The sequence below is a fragment of the Lepisosteus platostomus genome, chromosome 2, assembly GCF_059453375.1.
Source record: "Lepisosteus platostomus isolate fLepPlt1 chromosome 2, fLepPlt1.hap1, whole genome shotgun sequence".
NCBI classification, from domain to species: Eukaryota; Metazoa; Chordata; class Actinopteri; order Semionotiformes; family Lepisosteidae; genus Lepisosteus; species Lepisosteus platostomus.
In genome coordinates this window covers 67,358,370-67,382,975 of record NC_142612.1, presented here as the reverse complement: position 1 = coordinate 67,382,975, position 24,606 = coordinate 67,358,370, and the positions used below count along the sequence as shown (strand labels likewise).

At 37.0% G+C, this 24,606-nt stretch overlaps 1 protein-coding gene across 1 annotated transcript in view; it reads left to right on the top strand.

Moving 5' to 3' along the window:
• Positions 1–22,435, top strand: part of tmtopsb (teleost multiple tissue opsin b) — a 40,558-nt gene extending 18,123 nt beyond the window's left edge. Inside the window, exons 3-4 of the mRNA XM_088614767.1 lie at positions 6,353–6,586; positions 18,303–22,435. Of these exons, the coding sequence (XP_088470893.1) occupies positions 6,353–6,586; positions 18,303–18,557 (489 nt within the window). The 3' untranslated portion in view covers positions 18,558–22,435. The remainder of the gene's footprint in view (positions 1–6,352; positions 6,587–18,302) is intronic.
• The last annotated feature ends 2,171 nt before the right edge of the window (positions 22,436–24,606 follow it).

Sequence of the window (24,606 nt, the reverse complement as noted above, 5' to 3'; positions counted from 1 at the left end):
ATCATCTCTTCTGGGCAGCATGGTGAATTATGGCCAGTTGGCTCAATATAGCAGTGGGTTTAACTGCTGTTGAAGCTTCATAATATACTGTATACCAACATGTACCTCACATTATTCTTCCACCTCATCTGTCTGTCTCCAAAAGAAGGCCTTGGAAATTTGTTTTCCTTTACTTGTGATTCCTCCCTACTAAAAGTATAGAAAAATATGTAGCGATCATAAAATAATGCTGGTGAAAGAAAAACTAAAAGTCGGATACTAGAAAAAAAATGTTTTCAAGTAAAGACAAAAGCGAAGTGGCACACCGTGTACACAAAGTGTAACACTAAAACCCAGTAAACCAGAATCACTCACGTGGATGTCTTGTGGAGGGCAGTAAACAGATAACATAATTGGCTAGATACTTATTTGCTTCATTTATTTAGTATATTATTTAAACCCAGCAATTCTAAAATTAAGGAAGAGCATGTTTTCTTCTAGAAATATTTGTTCTCACAGTGGCATTTGTTGAGCTGACATCCAGAGTCTGAAACAGTGATTTGAAGAGCGCGCGCAGCTCTGCTTCATTAGAGGGAAAGTACTGTATAATCGCGGTGGTATTTTCTCTAATGCTACAGCTTCGTAGTATCATTTCAGCGGTGTTGTCGAATCCTAATGAAAGTGGAGAAACTGCGTAATTCTAATAATGAGATTTGAGAGTAGGGCTGTCTGAACCCTTGCCTCCCATTCAGGAAGAGTGAGCCAGGGAGCTGGTGCAAGAGTGAAGATAGGGTGGTGGGAGGGATGCACATATAATAAGCACAAGCAAATAATGAAGAAGTGGGATATTTTACGCAGGCAGGCAAAAGTGTACGGTATTAGGATTTGACCCGCTCCTGCAAGTTTAAAACTCTGATTCAGTAGTTCAGGCCAACCCTAATTGAAGTGGAGAACAAGAGTAACAGTTGTGAAGGGATTCTAAGTCAGGATCAGTAAGCTGCTGAGATATAAGGTACCATTATTCTGAGGTAAACAAGCACAAAAATTAAGCTGAAGCAAAGTCAAAAACCAAGTTAAGGCCAGAAGAACAAGGTCAAACTCTGCAACCAGCGAGGAACAAAACAGAAGTCATAATCCAGGGCAGTCAAGGATCAAAAGCAGAGGTAGCAACACATGAAGAGCCGTGAGACTCTTCTAGTTAATTCATCTAGTTAAGGAGAAAGACAACAGAGATCTCACAAAACGGATGTGGGTTATAAAAACTAAGCATAAAATATTAATAAAAATATGGTTAGCAGAGCAAAATCATGAGAGGGAAGTGAAATGCCTAAGAGATGTACAGTAAAATGCTTTACAAACCTACTCACAAAATATTAATTTAAAACTCCATTAAGATTCGTGTTGCATTTCTTTCTTTACACAAGGAATGTTTAGATTTACTGTATAGTAAGTTGAAGAAATGTTGGGAAACCAGTCACATCTTTTAAGTAAATGCTAATGTTCATCCTATTGACAAACCATCCTACTGAGTTTTCCACAAGAGAAGAACTGCAGCATGCTGTCGGTTTTTCTTAGCCTTTCCTCTGAAACCTTGTTATTGCAGCTTTCTTGGCTGTTCAATAACTGAAAGATCTTCAGGGTGCAACGCTGGGTTCCACTGATAGCTATCGTACAGAACAGGCTGAAATTAAGATTTCAGGGCTCTCAGATGTTTTATTTCTATAATGGTGAACTGGAAGCCTGACTTCTAAAATCTATATAGCCAAGATGGACAGAATCTGACCAGCCTGCTGGGTCTTTTACACTCATCGAAAAGTGAGAGCCATTGGATAATTAATGTCAACAAGGAAGACAGGACTTCAGTTTAATGCTTCATTTATTGGACAAGATTCTAACACCATGCTGGGGCATGTGACCAGAGGCAAGCATGACACACTTCCAAGCAACAACAGTGCCTCCACTCGCACCTGCTGTTTCTTAGAGTAATCCAATCCAATTTAAAGCATGACTGTATCGTTATTACTTTATCGCATCTGACAACATAGAACATCAGTACATACCTCAGGTAAACTGGGTCACCACATCAGTAAATTCCTTTTATGGTGAAAACCGAAACAATTTTAGGTCTTTATTTTAGGATGTCTGCTGGTTGAGGGCAGTCCCAGTGTAAAACAGTTTATTAAACTATTGTTACTTTCAATACCGTTAATTGTAACCAGTGAAATAGGCAGTTATTGTAAAAAGGCAGTCAGGGGAGTTTTCCAACTAAAAAAGAAAAAATATGATCTACAGTATGCTACAGTAAGATGCTGTTGACTCCTGTTGTACAGTGGGTGTATTTTTTTAACCTGTTTTCACAAGATTTCTTTTTCACACAGAATTCTTTATACTGTATAAATATCCACTATGTTGTCCGTGTTGTTTATGATGATAAAATGAAAAGTGAAATGCATATATTCTATTATATACTCGGGAAAATACACAACTACACAACTCAAGATTCATATGTTATTATGTTATACTGTATGTTATAGCAATAAATTGCTTCTTATTTTATAATTTTATTTATTTTACAGAATGTATTATGCTTTGAGAAGACCTAAATCTGTTATATACAACTCATTGAAATGTTACTGGATATACTAAAAGGTTTAAACACAAAGCTGGGTGTTCTTTCACTACAACCTCATTACAAAAAAAAGGTGTCACAGTCATCACAGGACAAGTTAGTATACTGTATCCCATAGCTTTCTCCTGAGTACTGCATTTTACAGGTTTCCCTATTTCTGAGTAATGTATTTTAGCCCAGAGCTGAGTGGGAAAGGACTACACTGTTTTTTTTTTATTCATAACAACTTGTTAAAATGTCTAGGTGAGGTTTAAGAATGAGCACTAAAATGCTGGACTGTATTTTATCATGTGTAACAGCTACCAGTTTCTTGCTACCAGTACTGTTATTGCCATTTTACTGTGACTGACTAAATGAATGATGACAACAGACTTAATGCCAGATCATTTCCCATGCTGTAATTGCCACTGTAACAACAGCTGTGACACTTTGCAGTGGCCGTTAAATAGGAGACCATTAAGCTATGTTCCACAATTCCAATTGTGCCCTGCAGGCATGGAAATGGGACAACGGGCTGTCTTCATCATCACTGAGAAATATTTTTTAGTAAGATTTTCACTAAGGAATGATAGTTTTCTCTGCAAATCTTCAGCAGTTTTAACACTCTGCCTCAAATGGCTCTTAGGCCCCTCACACAATTATTTCCCAAATAAGGGATTGATAAATAGATGTGAGTTATGATAACAAATATAAATTAGCTCTTGCCATTTCACATTTCCTGGGGGTGGAGGGAAAAGAGCTAACTAAACCACCTTTGCATATTTAACATCAAATTTCACTCTTATTAGGACACATCAGTGTGACAGCATGTTCCTTGTAGGACAGATAGGTCAGCAAAATATTTTCCAGAAGCCTGCTCTTCTTCCCCAAATTTTAAACACAGCACACAAAAGGCTTAGAAAATCAAGGCAACAAGGCAACATGGTGTATCAATTATTGTTTCAAAAGTGTGTTCTGAGACTCACATGACTTCATGTACTGTAAATCGCGGAAAATTCTTAGTTGACACCCCAGGCAGGGTTAGGGTTAGGATTTACACACTACTTAGACATTTTTTAAGCTCAGTGCTGGATTTTGGAACCCAAGTCAGGTTTAGGACGAGTCGTTTTTGGCTCCTATATGAAATTTTGTTTCTGAAACTCCCAGTGGCCTGGATAGCGTGGTGCATCGCGCGTTCATTGTATCCCAAAACTGAGTCGGTTGGATCTAAAGTTGTAACCAGGTTTAGGATGAGTGTTTTTTGCTCATATCAGATTTTTTTTTTCTGGAAACTCTCTGGGGCCTAGTGTGGTGCACCATGCCGTAATTGTATCTTAAAACTGAGTCAGTCGGATCAATTGCTCTAACCAAGCATTATTGAATCTCATTCACTTGCAAGAGCTTTGATCAATGGTCTTGATTGTTTCCCACTCATACGTTTTGGTTTGTGGAACATGTAAAAATCCAATGCCTAGAGACGTTCATATATACTGTACATGCTCTTCAGAAATCCTGCCTAGGTCTTTTCCGGAATTTATGATTTTTTAGTGAATACTTTCAGTAAGGTTCATATGCCACCTTTTTCTTTTATGAGAATAACAGATGACAAATACATGTGAGCGTTCAAGTATTACTTTTACTACATATATACAGTACAGTGTATATCAGTGACTGCAGTTGTATTCAGAGTATTTACCAAAATGTAATTGTTACTTGAGAATTTATTTCTCAATTATAATTTAATTAAATTGATTTTAAGACTGAGTCTATGGGTGGTAGGTGTGCGCAGTGGTAAGCCTTAATGCCTCGCAATGTTAGGGCCCTGGGTTCGAGTCCTGGGGTGCAATTTATGTGGATTATTGTATCTGTTACTCTATGTTTTTTAAGTGTTCATGTGTGTTTCTTCCGCGTGCTCCCACAGTCCAAAATCATGCTGAGTTCTGGGAAAATTGGCCCTGGTGTGAGTGCGTGTGTGTCTGTCAGTATGTGCCCTGCGATGGACTGGCATCCTTTCTAGGGTGTATCCAGCCTTGTGCTTGTCGCTGGTGGAGACAGGCTCCGGCTCTCCCATGACCATGTATTGGATAAAGCGCTTAGAAAATGGGAAGATGGGAATATTGTACATCCTAATTATGGTATTTAATATATCATTTGCTTACTGTATAATTACACATATGCAATTATTTACAATTACCTGGTAAAGTTAAAAATTGCATTGCATGTGTATAGTGTAGTGTATAAAATAGGATAGTGTCTTTGTAATTACAATAATAATTGTAATTGAACAATACCATGTTAGTATTTGATTCCAAGTTATATTTTAAAGTGTGGTTGAAATTATAAGCATTAAGTTGTGTTTCTTGTCAGATACAGATACTGTACATGGCCAGGAAGACTTACTACACAGTACTTTAGCCGAGAGGGGTCAGTACTGATCAGTGAAACTAAAGGTGTTAAGAAACCTTATACAACTTGTCAAGCTTCAAATTACAGTACTGACTCCATTTTGTAGTAACACTAGCATGCTTATTGCCTCAGGCAGCAGGTTGAAATGGTGCTCCTGTGCCAATTAGAAGGTACTGTAGTTTATGATGCCTCTGCCAGTGCTGACAGCTCTAAATGTTATATATAATTTCATTCAGTTGTCCTTCCAGATCGAAACATTAAAAAATAAAATTGATCATGCTATGACAATATTATTTTAACTCCAGTAAATAATTCTTTGTAGTGCAAGCCATTTTGGAATATTAACGTTTTATTGATATTTTTACCACTGACGTTTTGATAATAGGGTAATGGATAATAATTTCAAGCCATTGGTAGCTGAATAAGGCATTTAAAATACAAGAGCAAGGACATTATATTTTTTGCTAATGATCAGTTTAGAAAGGACAGCAATAGGTTATGAACACAATTTGTTTAAAAAATGCATATTTTTCAAGAAGCAGAATTCATGATGCAAATGACTTTAAAAAAAATATCATATCATATTTACACATACAAAATAATCAGTATTGCACCGTCTATTGAAACAGTAAAATGACAGCCATCAACAGCTCACACTGTTGGTATTTCTCACTGTTGTATGTACTCAAATGTCACCAGTTTTGTTGGCAACAAGTGAGGCATTTGTCAGTTAGAGAGCTGCCTTGAAAACGTCAGTCCGTGGTTAGCATTCTGAAAAACCTATCTTCAACTTCTGAGTTAGTGGGCAAACATTCTTTATTTCGGAGTCGTTCCAAAATAAAGTTGTTCTTACTTTTCCCCAATGCGTGTCAGCACCATCCTTCAGTGTTTTGGTTCCCTCGATGTGATTGATATATTTTTTTCCACAGACAGTCAGACTCTTCAACAAGCTCCTGGTACCTATTGCACCTACATGTACTCCAAATCTGGAAACTTAGTTCTTTTTTGCCTAATGGCAGGCATACTGTCTGATGTATTCTTTGCACAATCCTGTAAAGTCAATTGCACTGTGCACATTGCACTTCATGCACCCTGTACCCTGTCAGAAATGTCTGTGTTCACATTGTCTGTCTGTAGCATTGTTTTGTCAGTGCCTTGTCTGTATTCGCACCGTAGACCTGGAGAACGATATCTCGCCCCTCTGTATACCTGTATATGGCTGGAATGACAAATAAACTTGAATTTGATATTGATATGGCAGAGGAAAGCCTTCAAGGACTGTACTTAAAGGCAGCAGCAGTTTCTTAATCTCTATTTTTTGTTAATGGGGCTTTTTTTTTCCTGCGTTTTGTCTCGAAGGTCAGTGTCATCAGCACCGTTGTGGGACGTTCCCGGGAGCACCGCATTCTCTTCATGGTGCTAGCCATGGTGATCTGCTTCCTGCTGTGCTGGCTGCCCTATGGGATTGTCGCCCTCCTGGCCACTTTCGGGAAGTCTGGCCTTGTGACTCCAGAGGCCAGCATCATCCCATCCCTTCTCGCAAAGTCCAGCACAGTTTTCAACCCTATCATATACATATTCTTGAACAAGCAGGTGAGTGACTGGTGCTCTTAAGTCATATGGGATAAGAAACCACTTAAATAAGATAAAATAAACTTTCAACGTACTGTATCAGCCAGACTTCTGAACTGAAGAACTGAATTCTCTGGAAAAGTTTTAGGCTGCTAAAATTGCCGCTAACTGAGGAAATGTGCAACACTGAACTGATATTGATTGGGCGAGATGTATTTTGATGATCATGATGAACATGATCTCATGGTTTATGAAAAGCCCTTTTAATTAATACAACTTTTCCCTCCTTTAGTTTTCTTTTCTTTGTGTTATTTTAGAAAAAAAAGATGTACAGTAGCTTCCTAGGTTTTAGCCAGGTTTTATTTAACTGAAATGTCACACGTGGTACAAAAATGAACAGAACTAAATAGGGTTTCTGCAGTGTCAAGGAGTGCTGGAGATAAAAATGTTTTTGATGGAACCTGTATTCTCCTTAGGTGTTTTATGCTATGTTTTACTATCAAAAATGTGAAGTAGTCTCCATCAGATTTGTGCTCCTGTAGTTATTAATGGAAACAAAAAGAGCATGACTGACAGGGAAAATTCAGACAGCTGCCGAGGGGCATAGTAGAACTTTATCAAGCTGACACCAAAGGCATCCTCCAGGACATGAAAAATCACTTTGGTGACAGCAATTAGCTCTTCTAATCTGCAAATAGTCAAAGACTTCAGAACCTGACCATATTCTTATACTTTTCCTTCCAAATTGTTTTTATTGTTATATTTTATTACTGTGGTTATACTGTATTTATTTTTATTATATGATTTATTTATTATATGATGTCCAGAGCATAAAACTGGGACATGACATGACACTTCTTCCTTTGTACAAAAACACACAGTATATACAAAGAGACAAGAGACACTATTGATTCCATGGAAAATGTTTGAAGTCTGAGTTCCAGGTGTGTTATAATAAAACGTGTTATTTGTTCATTTATTTCTTATTTAAACGTGTAGTACAGTAGTTCTGGGGAAATATATACCTTTTCTTTATTATTCTTTCTTATTATATAATAAATGCATATAAAATAATTATAAAAAGAAATATGCATTATACTTTTTTATGACTATTCATATATAAAGTACACAAATAATTTAAATTAAAAAGCAATTTAAAATGTCTAAAAATAAATACAAAGTAAAATAGAATTAAAATGCATGATTTGTCATTTTATTGTATATACTGTAGATGCTGTGTGTTTCGCTGTTGATTTATCAATTTGACAGCTAGTGCGCAGGTAAAACTCAAGTACAAATAATTTTAGCACCAAATTTGTGGAAAATCCTTGCATGTGGAGTAATTATGGTGCAGCTTGATCATCTTTGGCATTAAATGAAGCTTTAATAATGATTAGATTGATCATTAGATTCAAGATAACTTGATTTATCATCAGAGCCCTGTGATTAAATTGAGAAACCATCATAGATAATCAAAATGTATTTACATTTAGATACTGCAGATTAAGGACATTAACATTTCTTTTGAATAGATGTGTCAGATTAATCTTTGTGCATTGGTGATGTTCCTTAACTTTATTATAACTGTGTCTTTTCCTTATAATGCTCTTGGAAATGGAACAATAGGAGAAAAACATTGTGAGAGGTTATACTTTTAATCACTGCTTAGAGCAACAATTAAACAAGCTTCAATTTATGGACAATTCATTTCATTTTCTTACTTCATTCACCCAGAAGCTAAAAGTTTCCCTAATTTTTCGATAGTTAATTATTAACTTATTAGAAAACACTCATACTTCTATAGCCTACATTTGTCTGTCATTCTTTCTTTCTGTCAGTCAGTAGTTTCATGTGAATGTTTGATTTTAGAATGCGATTGCTTATAAAGTGTGAAAGCATGCACAGGGAACCAGTGGAAAAGAGAAATGTATATAACATGCATATACAGTAAAACAACAAGTACAGGTTTATTCCATGCTGAAAAGAAAAGAGACACAAAGTTTCAGCTATGGGCCTTCTTCAGTTTCCACCTGAAGGAAGGCCCACAGCTGAAACTTTGTGTCTCTTCTCTTTTCAGTATGGAATAAACCTTTACTTGTTCCTTTGCAGCCTATGCATGCTGACGCAGCTACCCACTTGAATTTGTACAGTACATATATTACATACTGCTTTCCCTGTGTGTTCCCTCATAGTCACAAATATAGACTTTATCTTTATGGAAAATTAAATAGAAAAGATTGTCTTGAAATATCTCAGTTTAGTCGAGTCCAAAAGTGACCCCGGTTCACCAAAGGACCGCAGAGAATGGGATGATTCAGAACAGTCCGTTGAAACTAGCCAGCAGGGGACACACAAGCAAGTTTCGCATAGCCAGTGTCAAACCCTGGACTCCCAGAGATGGAGGACATCACAGCTAATCACCAGGATACCATTTTGCCCATTATTATTGAATTAGCATGTGTAATTGTTCTTCTTCAGCTTATATGCCACCTACATTACTTCTAATCTTTCTTTGCAAGAGTTGAACCGTCTCTAGATGACACTAGCTAATGTTTATAAGTATTTTAGGACACAGTTAAACTGGCCATATTTCATGCACACACGATCTCACAGAATGTCTCATCCTGCCAATCACATTCTACATTATAGGCTCCTGCTCCCTTTTATTTCATTTGGAAAGGAAAGAATAAGAGAGAGAGAGAGGAAGTGAAAAAACATATTTGACCCTCCATAATTATGTCTGAATTTTGAAAGTGTGTATAACTGTACGTCAACTTAAAACATTCCAAATCTAGAAAGAAATTAACGGAGTGCTAGTGCTACAAATGTAAAAAATGATGTACTGTAAATTCAATTTTCTTTCTTTCAGATACCTTTGTAAGTCTTATCTGCTGTGTTTGGTACATACTGTATAACCAAGACATCTCTGGGCCGTTTCTTAATTTTACAGGACATGGAGGGAGTGGCAGTTGTAAAAACGTGATGACACATGGGGATATATATAGTTTGGTGAATCTATTTTATAATAATGACAAGGAGTGTCTCCATGTACTGTAATCACAAAACACTGCGCACCACTGAAGTAGAAACATGTATACATCATCTGGTGGATTTCCTTGACCATTCATCATACACAGTTCATCCATTCATCTTACCTGTCACAAGGAAATGTGACATACAACAGATAGGAATCTCATGATGGATGTGAATATCCCATTTGAAATGAGAACAAACCTGATCAATCTTCTTGTCTCTAATTATTGGTATGCTGGACGCTGGTGTGACCATGATGCTCCTAGTAATAAAAACAATTTGTGTTAATTAATTTCCCACAAGGCATTGTTTTTTTAAAGTCCTGAGGTTGCTGGTTAAAAGGTGAGAGGTGTATGCAGAGGAAGAAGAAAAATACATCTAAAAAGTAAATATGGGATAAGGAATAACTGAAAATTGTCCAACCAAAATCTCATGAATAGTTGTGTGTAACCTCATTTATATGCAGTACATATTATGTAAAATTAACATAAACTGAAATGAAACAAATTAACTAATTGAAAATGCAGTTACTTGTGCTGCTGTGCATACATTTCAATTCACTCTTTCATATTCCTTCAAAGAGGATATCTTTGTAAAGGTGCCAAATGGATGCCAATTTGAAATCAAAACAAATTTTCTCTGAGACTTAAGCAGAGTCATGTCCAGAAACACCATGATAAAAAACAAACAGCTGCAAAATGATGTTGAATTTAATCACATTTTAATTTACAAATATTCAAACTTGTAATCACAGGCTTCTGCTTTTTGCTTTTCCTTTCTAGTTTAGGTCAAGAAACAGGCACACAGAAAGACGCTGATATAGTATTTCCCATTTCCTACACCATCAGAAGAAATCATTTAGGATACGAATACATTAAATTACAGTAGAATGACATGCTAGTTTTCCTAAATCAACACTACTCAAATACAATTTGCAATTTAATAATCTGCTAAAGAATGGTAGAGAGACCAGACACTCTCCTCTTTACCTATCCATGGCCTGATTATATCAAAAAGACACTGAAGGGATGCATTTTTTATCTGATTTGTCCTAACTGTACAAGGACGAACCCCCTAATGTCCTGTTGGTATCCAGGAAGTTGGCAATATTATTTATCTTTGTTAAACAAAACTTAAAGGACAGAATATATTTTACTTTTCTACCAGTGGTAGTGACGCGGATTTAATTATTCCTTTTTCTTATGCAATAAATTATGCTTATATATCTGAAATAAATGAAAACAGAGTACTTATTTTTTCAGGCATGTGCTGAGTTAAAATATACGAACCTCATAATGTATGCAAAGTTCTTACTGGGTTTTATCAATGATGCTATGCTGTATGAAACATACCTTAAGGAATGCTTGTACAACACCACTTCAGTTTCTTGCTGTACTCTTAATACCAGCTATACTATTAATATCATCAGTACTCTCATTTCTTCTGTAGTCTATATACTGTATTGGAATATAAATGCGAATTTTGCACTCCAGTGTTTTTGTATGTGTCAGTAAGATCATTCTAGCAGCTATTTAAGCTCCTAGATCAATAAAACTTCCAGGAATTAGGTTTTATTCGAATGGCCGTGGGAAATATATAATCCTGTATGTCATTTTCAGTCTTCAATTCCTCCCAGCCCGTACTATGGTAATTGTGAGTTGAGGCGAGTTGAAGACTAAAAATGCTGTACAGACACAAGTAGCATTGTCCCACTATGAAGAGACGAAGAAACAAGGCTGAGCCTCAGGAAGGGGCCTAGAGGACAGGGGTGAGTAAAAAAAAGGACATTTTTTGTTTCACAAAAAAAAAATGTCATCACTGTGTGAATCCATTTTGCATGCTGTCATTACATTCTGCATGCCACAATTCAAATTCTCTTAAAGAGCTAATTGTACTGTAAGTGCCCTCAACTGTGTGGTTGCAATTAGTGGTAACTGCAGTTTATCTCTGTAGGGACACAATTGCTTTGCTAGGTTAAATATTGCTAATAGAAAACAAGTGCTTGAAGACAATCCAAAGTGTCGCACAGCAAGCCAGGGCTCCTCCAAACGCTCCTGAAAACATTGCATCTTCCCTGAACCAAAAGAAAGAAAATTGCTTATAACTGTAAAGAGCACAACTCTTATCCCCAAAGGCTTTCAAACCATTATTATGGTTCTGCTTAATTAACTGTCACAGTAGGTGAAATCCAAGATGCAGACAAAATTAGGATGTAGACAAAATTTTAAAACGGCTGCCATTCAGATGGAAACAAAAACATTAAGTGTTGCTTTTTTCTTGATTATGGACTGGGATGTTAAAACAGTCAGAAAGGATCTTTGAAAAATGTTTCCATTGTCTGGTTCCAAGAAAAGTGTCAGGGACTGTGGCACACAACAGCTTCAAATGAATCGCTTTCCTTTATAAAAAGAAGAAAAGGTATCAGTATTCTTTATCAACCTTTGTTTCCCCTGCTGATTCATACCCATATGTCCATATTAACGCAGCTACAGGGTGCTGGAAAAGTTTATTCAAGATTTAATGTAATGACATTCTAGGCAACATTACGGCAAGTGCAAATACAGGGAACAATTGTGGTATAAAATAAAGTTTAGAAATGCGCTCACCCTTGTAGGTATGGAAACCTTGTTCACAGTGAGCAGGTGCTATTACCAATATACCTTGTCTGCAATTGGCAGTTGTTACAATTGCCCAATACTGTCACGGATGTCGGAAAGGGCATGTCGTGGAATGACTAGGTGAGGAGTAGAGACCCCATCTGTAGCGGTAAAAGGGGCAACACGGAGGTGAGCCCAGGCTGAGGGGGTCGGACGATGTCGGTCAAGAAACCTACGCCCTCAGGCCACGGACGTGGGGTGACCTGGTGACAGGCGGGTCTCACTCCATTCGTAGCCTCAATGCTGAGCCAGGAGCAGAGCAGACACAGGACGGACAGTAAATAGGCTACACAACAAGACACGCCAGAAAGACATGAATAATCACAGGGAACTAGGAACAGGACAGAAGTAGAGCGCCCTCTAGGTGTACAGGGTGTGACAAATACACTCTAGGACCCCTGTAAGGATAAGCTGGGAGCAGTTCTGAGGTCTGTGGGTAGTTCATTCTACCACTGAGGGGTAGGGTGGCGAGTGAATGAGCTCTGGGAGCAGGAGTGTTAGAATGGAGAAAGGGTAGAGAGAGGGAGGAGGTACAGGACAAGATAGACAGATACTAGTAGCGGGAGATTAGTGCATGAACAGCACAAAGTTGTTCTGGTCACTTAAAACTAAAGAGCAGGCATCAGCCTTCAAGACACGTGTCCAGAGAATTAGTAGATTCAGTTTGGTTTGACGTTGTATTTTAATCTTGATTTATACAGCTAACATATTTTTTGGTATGGTACCTCTGAAAGATTTGAATTAGCTCTGATGTAAACTGTTGATGGATACAAGTGCTGTACAGCTCATGGCCAGACAAGCTGTGTTATGGGGAGAGAAAATTTATATTGGCGATTCAGGATAATCATCATCTTCCTGATGTTCCAGGAAAACTATATGCTTTTTCATCAAAGAGACTTGTCAACTTTTACAAATAAAATAGGCAGCAGGTGTGGCTAAAAATATGAATAAACAATCAGATGAAAGAAAGATATTTCAAACGTTGTGCTGCAGGCAGTTTCTCACTCCAAGTACCCCTGGTGACTTAAAACCTAAGACAGAATAAAATGATGGTAGTCAGGCAATGTTCAGAGACCGTGAAACACCTGCTCCTGGATAATTGGTGTGCATGGAAAGAGACCTTGTACTCCTGTCAGGTGAAATTTATTGTTATTCAGTTCTCTTATATTGTATGCTAATTATCTTCCAACTAAACTTTATAACTCATTAATCCTGACAAAAAGTTCTCGTGATCTGTAAATTTAGAACAGAAAGATTCTATTAGCACAGAAGAACTTGTAAGAGTGTCAAATTAATTGTTAGCAGGATTCCTTAAACCCTTTACTGGGCATGGAAAATAAACATTTATGTAAAATCTATCATTGATGCTCACCTAATAGAATCTGTAAAGGATTTGGTTTTATTTTTGTTTGGGTCATCTGGGACATTATACATGCCTTTGTAGGCTGTTCATAAACCCTGGGTACTTTGTTGATGTGTTGGCATAACAATGTTTAGAAAATTGTTTGAAAAACTGACCTCAAAACAGAACTGGAAAAATCCTTATGGGTTAGTCCATTGAATCTAAATAGTTACCCATGGGAAAAACCTGAGGTGACCAAATCAAAGTTCAGGGCACCTCACCTCACTGGAGATTCAGCAGCAAACCTCTGACAGTTCTGCAGAAGGATAATAAGCAGCACTGAGCTCTACATGCTCATGACCTTAAGCAGAAAACTGAAATGCATTTGAAGTACCAGGTGCTATGAAACAAAACGTTTTTGAGAATGTTTCCTATTTTCACTTTGTTTGCTTGGATGCCCAAAATATCATGCAGTAGCAAATATCAAGGAAAATAGAAATTATTCCCAGCACATCACATACTGTATAAGTGTTTCAGCAGTGGCATGTTTAATATCAGTATCATACATCCATTATTGGTTTTGGTCACTTTTAATTTTAATACATAGCAAATTTAGAGTTATTTTACTAAGCTCTTGGAAAACTTAAAAAATTGAGAAATAGCCAATACCATTGTCCAAATACTTATAATAACCTTTAAGCAGCTTCATGTCTCACGAACATGCTTATCAGAAATTGATTGATCTCATCAATGTTGGTTGTTTCATTTCAAACTGTTTGGCTTCAAACATCATATATGATTTTTTTGCATTTGGTTTTAATCTTTACACATTGCAGCCTTTTGACAAAGGAAATAATTTTAAAAATGCCACACTTAATGTATTCATTTCTTCTTTGATTGTTATTCAGAGTGCAACAATAAAGACATTGAATGATGAAGTCTTGAAAAGCACCTTTTGGGGCTTCTTGAGCATTAATCTATAAAGCACTCCAAATATCATTTTTTTATCTACAATAGGAATTCTTAGCAAAACTATGATTGCGGTCTGGATTGTTTCCTGTTCACTCTGTGGTTTAATTCCAAGAACGTAAACATATTCTGTCTGATCAAAACTCTTCTAATGCCACAAACCTATGAAAGGCTCCTAAAATATAAATATTTACCATTTACCTATATACATATTGCTGTAATCAGCTTAGAGCTAGCCCACTGTAATGTTTTACTGCTCAGGTTGAACAGGGAAATATTAACAGTTGTTTCATGCTCGACAGCATTAATGCTCGCTAATCTTACACCAAATAGCCATTTACAGCTTGGCCGAATGGGGCAGTTATCAAGGGAACTTCCCAGTCACGGACAGTAACAGTGACCTTCGTTTCTGCCTTGTGTTGTTTTGGATTAATATAAACTGAAGTGCTCTGTTTGTTTTGTTCCTTGCCAGTTCCCAAGAGCTTGCACAGTATTTAAGAAATGAAAAGTTCTGAAAATCAAAATACTGTACATGTCACTACCAGATATTGGCTGTGAAAAATTATACAGTATTTAAACCCATTCTTGATAATAATCAATCATTTCCATTGATTATAATAATGAAAGTAATGTTACTTACTAATTATATTAATGCAGCATACTTGTCATAACATGTTTTTTATATTTTTCTAAAACTGTAAGACATTTAAAGAAATATGAAAAGATAAAATCTAAGAGTTAAGCAGTTTTTGATATACTTATCACTGTTACTTTGGCATTCCTTGGAAAAATGTAGTATACTATAAGTGTACCTTCCACATCAACAGTATACTAAGTACACTACGTTTTCTTGAGGAAAACTGCATCAACCCAAGCCGAGACATAAGAAATAATCTTAATAAACAGCATTGAAAAAGTTTCATTTCACCTGTAATGTTGAACCTATTTTGTATCAGTATACAGAGTGCACCAAATTGACAAGAAATCAAAAGCATTTTGTTCAATAGATCAATATCGGTGCTCCTTGATAAAATAATCACAGTCTTGTAGTGTGAATAAGACCCTGCAATTAATGCACTCTCCTCAGAAACAGTTTTTCAGGAAGATAGTGGTATACTGTATCTACCAAATTATCCCATTGATAGGTTATAGTGGTTTCTGGTCTCCTCCGTGGTCTGAACTCCAATCCACATTGGTCTCACTGTACTGGCAAACTTAGCAATGCATGTCATTGAATATCATTTCTCTTTTTGCTGCTTAACAAAAATATTAATTCTACCTATTACAGTAATACTGTTTTGTTAGAATAGTGTGTGCAGTAAATCATTAAAACATTTCCCTAATAATTGCTCGTTAAAATACCTCCTCATTAATTGGTAAAATACAGATTTTCGTGTGTAAGTGAGGACTTCCATTGATTTGTGGTGTAAATGTAATTTACCCAGTCAGTCAGCGAAAGAAACCTTAACATAAGGAGCAGGAGTAGCTGGAGTTCAATTAACTAAGTCATCGTCATGAATGTATAAAATATACAAAATACTTCCAATATTAAATCCAAACCAATTTCATGTTAATAATGACCTAATGTCATATCATGAAGCTGTATTGTAAGAATGGACTCTTGGGCATTGATTACATTTTGTCACTTACTAACATCTGAATTTAAGCAATCTTTTATCTTCCATGTTCTAATCTGCTGCATGTGTGCTATGTGGAGCATGTTCTCCCCATATTCTTGTAGGTTTCATCTGGATTCCTCCCACAGTCCAAAGATATGTTGTTGGGTAAATAGGCTTCTGGGAAAATTGCCCCTGGTGTGCGCCTGTGAGTGCCTGTGTCTATGTGTGCCCCGTGATGGCATCCTGTCTGGGGTGTACCCTGCTTTACGCCCATTTGCTTGACTGGATAGGCTCTGTCTCCCCTGAACCCTGTGTGGACAAAGGGGTTAGAAAATGGATGGATGGGCATGATGTCATTAAAGGAAGTACTGGTAGCTCAGCGTTTAGTCTTGTTGTGTTTGTTGGCTGTATTCCTTCCTGATGTGCAAAGATTTGTCAGAATATATCGGAGTTCCATTAGTGTGAGCTGAATGATAACCGGAGCAAGTCTAACGTATGTACAGTAAACCTCCTCACACCTTTTTGGTGTCACTGGCACACTAGATGCAGAGATTTGTACTAAAAAATACAAAGTTGATAAAAGCCCACTTAGGTCTCCCAGGGTGATTTCAACTGGTACTCACTTGTACTTGAATGACATTTAAAGTTTAAAAATCTGAATGTAACTACATGAGAAAATGTACATTTAACTTTTCACCATCATGCTCCCCAAATAACCAGAGTATGCAGAAACGTTTAAAGCAGGCAATTAATTGTATTGAAATGTGTTTTTCGAGCATAAATCATAACCCAAAAGTAGGTAAATGCATCCACTTTTTTTCTGTCCTTTTTGAGCACTCTAGCACACTTCTGCTATTGTATGGTTCATCACAAGCACTTAAAAAAAGTGACGCTTTTCTTAGTAAGACTTAAGCATGTGAACGTACAGTAAGTCTTAATATGGAAAATGTAATCTGAACTTGTGGTTGTCTCCTACTGCATATCGACTTTGCACTGATAACTCTTAAAGTCTCTCTAAAAATACTCATTGACATCCATGTACAATATGAGGGATGATGGGAACTCGGGGCCCATAGGGAGCATTTGGCTTCTTTAGGTTGATCGACACATTCTGTGCTGACTTAAGATAGTTCAGGTTGGGAGCTGCGTCAGCAGGCGTAGGCTGCAAAGGAACAAGTAATAGGTTTATTCCATGCTGAAAAAAAGGGAGAAAGAAAACACGTTTCGGCCTTGAAGCCTTCTTCAGGTTACCATTTTTGAATTGATTGTGTTACCACATGTAAGTTTCGGTATACACTTTATAAGCCTTATAAACTTGAAAAGAATTTAGAAAATCACTACAAGTCTTAATGGTGTCTACATGGACTGTTTACAGTACAAACATGAAAACAGTTTCACGATGTAACATCTTTGATTAAAGTGGACAAAACATTGAAAATCAAAGAACTGTAACATAATTCATTCAGCTTCCCGACAAATATATTTTAAATTATTAAAGTACTAGGCTAAGCAACGGTCCTGCAATAAAAATTTACATAACTTTATATGTATCTGAGACGTAATTAGTCGAGCATTTAATCCTATTAGAGAGATTAACAAATAATTAGCATTAAAGCTCCAGTCTGTCAAAAAGGGAGGAAAAACATCTGAATGATACAGGCTCTACTTGTAGTATAGAAGAAGAAGAACATTAGCCACTAATAGAACATGCTAGAATGATTTGAACAATTTTGCATTTCCCAAATTAATTTCCAAGCAATGAGCTTCGTTCTCAAATTAATTTCCAAGCAATGTGGATTTTAATTTGCAAGGTTTTGGGTTTTTTTTTTTCAAAAATTAAAAACATCCCCGTGGTATGAATTTAGTCTTGGGAGTTTTTAAACGAGTGATTGAAATTCTAATTACAGTAATAATTGCTTCACATTATTACTTCTCTAAAAGTAAAAGTAAAAACCGGATTGATTCAATAAAACAAAGTGCAGAAAGCCAAAGGAATATCGGAAAAGAATGTACAAAAAAGCGTAAGAATCACAAAGCCATCTGCTCCACTCCTATGTATCACGAATTGAAGATTTTCACATCTTCCGATTTGATCGTGTTTTTGCCTTCTGTCTCAGTTCTACAGATGTTTCCGTGCTTTCCTGATGTGCCAGCGCCCAGCGAATGGCTCCAGCGTTAGGAGTTCATCCAAGACCACGAAGCCGTGCCGTGCTGCTCGCCGGGCTATCAATGACAACCGCAACTTTGTGGTGGCTTCTGCGGCTCACCATTCCACCATCATCCAGAACCGCACCGACAGCGTGGGCGAGAGGGGGTCCTCTTGGGACGCATCAAAGCCGCCTGTGTTGCTTGTAGCTCATTACAATGGCTGATTGCAGACCTAGGTGTCGATGGATCCGGAATCGATGTGGAAGCAGTTCTCTCGCTGAAACATGCCAATGAGACCATTTTTAACGGGTATTTTATTTTTTTATATTAAACTGTTCAAAACTTAAGGGCCATTTTAGAGAAACGGTTATTTTTTATGTTAAGCAATTAACTAATCCGGTTTAGCATTTTCATGCTTTACACATCTGCAATAATCTATAGGATGTACTGTATATATGTAAAATACAAATGCAGAAGGAGGCGTACACTCGGTGGAGGTACAAATACTGATCAGGGATTATTTATTGGGCATGCGATATTGATATTGATAAATATTGATATAAAATATTGATAAAATAATGATTATGTTAATTGATCTTATAATATAGCTTGCAGTTCCTTTCAGAAGTACTTTTAACACACAATATAACTCTTAAACTTAGCCTAATTAAAATATTATCAGCACATAATATCATAAACCAATATACTATGAAACTCCTAGTTTGAGATGGGAAGACCACAAAAAGTACATATCCTATGTTTATGAATATGAACTAATATTAATAAAAGTATGAATATAGAGCTATATGCATACTTAATACAAAATATACGCAGATCTGATTAAAAGCTCGAGTCAAAATAAGTCCATATACTGTATAACTTACTGTAAATTGTCAAGCCACAATTTTGTGCATCACATATTCCTAGAAATCTGTGGGTATTTGGCTGTTTATTGAAACAACTTTACCCTTTTTTACAAATTTGAATATGCAAAAGAGATCAAGATGAACCATTTGTCAGAATACTGTAGATAAGAAGACTGCAGATCTCTTGGTTTGTATCCTTAACATAAACATTTTCTTTCATTTGTAAAACAAATATTATTCAAACAATGCTGGGCTATCCTCACCACGTATATTCTGTGGTGTTCGGTATGGTTAGGCGAATTTAATATTCTGTGTTCACTTTCAGCTCAGTGCAATTCCGAAATGGTCAAAAAAGAACTTAGGACAGGTAGTTGAGAACATGCAAGTTTATTTGAAATGTATTTTATTCTATTCATCAGCTGTTTGTTGGCATAAAATGAGCGATGTGGTGTATCCAGTGAAGGTTAATTTTCTTTTTATAGCTATTGACTTAAATGTACAACAGCTCAATATTAGTGATCCTCTGGTCTGGGAAGCTTCTTGAAAATATTAAGGTCTGAATGTATTTTTTTTCCTGTAACATAATCAGAGTTATAATAAACAGTGTTTACCCTTCATACGATACATACAGATTTTTAAGAATACTGTAGATATGTGAGGGAGTAAGAGGCTTTAAGAGAAATCCATTGATTACGGAGAAAAGCCAAGGTAACAGCTAGAAAGCGGGAGAGAGGGCTGTGTGGAATTGACAACGCATCTGTGCTAGCTGAGGGTGTATAACAACAGCCAGGAGGAAGGGCATTTAGTCTGTCTCTGGGACCAGCAGAGGAAGGAGGGCTTGAAAGCAATTGGTTGAGCTGGCTTACATGCCTGTGGGGTGTCAAGTGCTGGACAGGAGGTCTGCGTGGTCATTTGTATGCGAAGCATAAGGAGAGAAGGTCTACACAGCACAGCTGTAGTCCTGAGTACTCCCAGGTGAGAGCATCCAGAGACCGGTGTGTGTTCTGAGTGCGAGAAATAAGAGAACAACCCAGCTGCAGATGTGTCAAAGGGTGCAAATGGTCATTATGGGTGGCGTGGTGTCCCTGGCCAAACAGGATTGAATTTTGTGCTTGGGGGGAAGATAGGGAGTGAAGAGTTGAAAAAGCAGACATGGTTAAGGAAGTGAGTATTGGGATTACATGATATGGAGTGAATCAAGGAGAATTTTCCAGTGATGCTATGCATTGAAGGAAAGAACTGTGAGAAGAACAAGAAACATACGATTATCCAAACATCCCTGATAGTTCTGTCCGTGAGGGTTGATGACAGACTAGTTAAAATGCAGAAAACTAAGGTGACGTGCTGGTAGAGTTGTGATTAGTCGTGAAATGTTGGCACTGTCATAAAATGGTTTAGGTCTTTTCCTCAGATTAGAAACAAATGGAGACCTTATAATTCTGTGTTAAATTTGAAAGTAATTCCTCTTTGTGTTAAATTCAATTCAATTCAATTCAACTTTATTGTCATTAAACTTACACAGGTGCATAGTATAATGAAAAGTGTTTCTCATTAGTCACTCAGGTGCATTATATAAATAGGACAGAAGATAAGACAATAGACAGTAACACAATAGCAATAACAGTAACATGTAATAACATAACATAAATAACATGTAATCAAGTCATCAATAACATAACATAAATAACATGTAATCAAGTAATTAAAGTAATCAAGTAATTAAAGACACTTAAGCACTGTTTTATACAAACTGATCCCAGTATTTTACATTCTGAATGTAATTTAAGTAATAACACCCTACCATTTGAATATTAAAGTTTTGATTTTTATTAGTTGTAATGGCAAAGCGATAATATAATCTGGTTTGTGAAAACAATAAGGAACTTTTATTTTATTCACTGGAACAAATACTGATTCACAATGAACATTTTACATTAGCGATGTTATTTACAGTCTACATTTAAATAGTGAGGTTTTCTATTGAGTATTATTCTTGTAAACTGTAGTTTGCTGTCTGCATGAAAACTGATTTGTTCTACTCAGAGGATGTTCAGCTAAGAGACAAAGCTGTCATTTCCTTTGTAGACTAGATAGCAATTCAGTGGCAGCAGAGAGAACAGTGGAACGATACCAAATTTGTAATGTTTTAATTCTGACAGTCTTGCATTTCTTATTGAAAACATGTCGGTATTCATTTTGTTTGAACTGTTTCATCTGTGCATGTTTTCTGTTTTTTGTTTCTTATCAAGATTTTAATCAAAAGCCTATTAGACCCTGATAACTGCTTTAGTAATAATTAAACTGATTTTCAGAAACTTAATAAGGGGATGGAACGTAGAATATACAGTGTATTAACATCTAACTATAAATTTATTTTCCATGAAATAATTGTTGTTTGGGTCTTTGTGTGTTTAACTAAAAATTGTTAACATACAACAAAACATTGACAAATATTGACAAAACATTACAGCATTTCCATCAAGATGTCCTTAGGTTCAGTATAAACATTCAGATCTTGTCTGACTGCACAGTAAAATCTTGTCCTTGAGGCAGTCCATGCTATAGACTGCTTGATGTTTTTTCCCTGTATAAAATCACACAGTGTGTAGATGTATAGTACCTATGAGACTACATTTAATTACAAATGTAATGGTCTCATTGCAGATCGTGATACATAGGCTGATTTGGGGTATTTTTGTCATTAGTACATAGTAATCCTGTAAGTGCTTATGTCTTGTGGTCTTGTGTACTGTTGTTTTTATGTATAAATGTAAAATATATTCAGATATGTATATATTTCTCATTCTACATTTATGGAATTTATTTAATGAAAGTTCGGGAGGGATGACAACAACCACGCTCAATCATTCCCAGCCATTAGCGATTAGCAATCACTCCCTTCGTCCTTCCTCCACCGAACACTATAAATACCAAATGCGATATCTCTCTCCCTCGCATCTGACTTTTGCACCCCAACTCCACCTCTGCAGCTGCCCCTTGGTTACCCTGCGAGGGGGTCCTGGCCTCCTTGTCCTGTGGCCAGGAGGTCGGCCCTCAGCCAAGCGTTTGAAGCCAAACATTCACTCCACAATAGTTTGTTACGCTTTGATTTTGGGCGTTGTCATTCCTCGTGAAACTATTTTATAACCAGTGAACCTATGTGTACACTGTGTCCTTTGTGCTGAGTGTTCTGGAGATTTAAAACTGCTTAATAAAAGCTATATGAAAACCAAGAAGTGTCTCAGCTCAGATACAATATCCTTTATCTAGAAACAAACTTTAAGTTTAAGACGTTAAGTGAGGCTTTGTTTGAAACCTGTTAGTTAAGACACTGCACACAATTATACATTGTATATTTCCATATTTAGTGGTGCTGTTAAGCTTTTTTGTTATTAATCTTTCAGGTAAAAAGATTAGAATACTGTGTACAGTTTGTGGGTGTATATAATTAAGCACACACAGACTGCTCTTTCAACTAGAACAGCATTATTTGGACACTGTACAGTATGTCAGGAGAAATCAGAACACAAAAGCACAAAGATGACTTGTGTCTATTCCTCTGTTTGAGGAGACAAATCAAGGCTAAAACACACACATTGATCAAGTGAGATGAACTTTATAACAAAAGAGGAGTGGTAATAATAGGCAATGACAGAAACAAACTGGCAGTCTGAACCTTTTGAAACAATATTGGTGGAAACTCCAACGTGATAGGACAATGCAAGAGGCTTGATGCCACCAAGTTTGCAAAACTTAAAATCCTCTAATAAAACCTAAGAGAGCACTCATTTCTGTTCTGTAACTGACTGTATGCCTCACCTTTCTATTCTCCCCCCCCCAACACCAGTTTTAGTTTTGTTTTGTATTATGAACTCCTTAAAGACCCCCCCCCCCCCCCCCCCCACAGTACTGCAGCCCCACAGGTAAACGTGGAATTTGTTTTTCCAATCCGATCTAGCAACGCAGGGATCTTACTAAATTAATTTAAGCCCCTCGTAGCTTTTCAAATACTTTTGGACACAAATCCAAATCGTTTAACTCCAGCTGAGCGCTGAGAGTCTGAAAAGTCTGACGGCACGAAAAAATCAGTAAGGTTCCCTGGCTCCTTGCTGTCAGGAGCTGAGCTGTTCACAGCAGAGGCAGTCCACACACTCAACATCTCCATGGCGCCTGGAGCACACACTGGTCACCGTAGTTACCATTCTAGAATGCACTAATCATTCTGAGTGCCTACATTCTCTCTGTCCCCAGTACCCCTGTCTGAACTGCTTCCCATTGGGACTGGGGGATCTTTTAATCAATAATACAAGATATAGCACCATACATACTGTGCCAATATACAGGTTGGAAAAAGAGACGAAATGGTCCAAGAGTAGGAAATGGCATTTTAATGTATGCATCATACATCAGTTAAAACAAAAAGAACACATGAAAGGCAATAAAGCACAGACCAGAAATTATTTTGTAAAACAAGTTAGTTTCTAAAATAAGAAATGATATCAACACAACAAAATATCATATTTGATGGCAACGTTAATAAAATACACTTTGTTTTGATCTTCATACTTCTTTCACATTCACAGCTACAAGTTGTTATAACTTCAGTTATGTTCAGCAGTGTGCAAGGTACTGTAATGTAATGTTTCTTTATTAGCCCTATACAATTTCTTGCATTAGGAGTTTGTCTTTTCACATACCCCAGCTTTTCTCCATGGAGACACAGGGAGAGAACTTTAGGGTCAGAGTGCAGGGTCTCCCATTGTACAGCACCCCTGGAGCAGTTAGGGTTAAGGGCCTTGCTCAGGGGCCCAACGGAGTAGGATTTCTCTGCCAGCCATGGGATTTGAACCAGCAACCTTCCAGTCACAGGTGCAGATCCTTAGCCACAGAGCCACCGCTCTGCCCTTGTATATAAGTCTAAAAGAATTAAAACTACACTTAATACAGACACCCACAGAAAGACAGCTATTTGGTAAGGGAGGATATCTGATGCCATTTAAAAACTATCAATATGTCCCCTGGGGCTGTTTGCCTTGTATTTTTAACTTCATCTTGGAAATGAATGATCAGTGTACAGATGTAGCCATTCAGAATGTGCATTAAAAGTAACACATTACGGGGGATGCAATTTGCTTCACTGTACTGTGGCGTACTTCTTTGTGGTGATTCACTGGATAAAGACGATCGCTATGTGGCACTTCAGTTCAGTTCAATTCAGTTTATTGTCGTATACACAAGTGCAATGAAATGCTTATTTTCATGTATGCTCCAATACAAAGACATTAAGGAAACACCAAAAACATAAACACAGAACAGCAGCAGCAACAACAATTTAAATAACATCCAACTTAAAAAAAACATCAGTGTGAGCCAGCTCGCACTGCTCGTACCTTTATGCTCCTAAAAC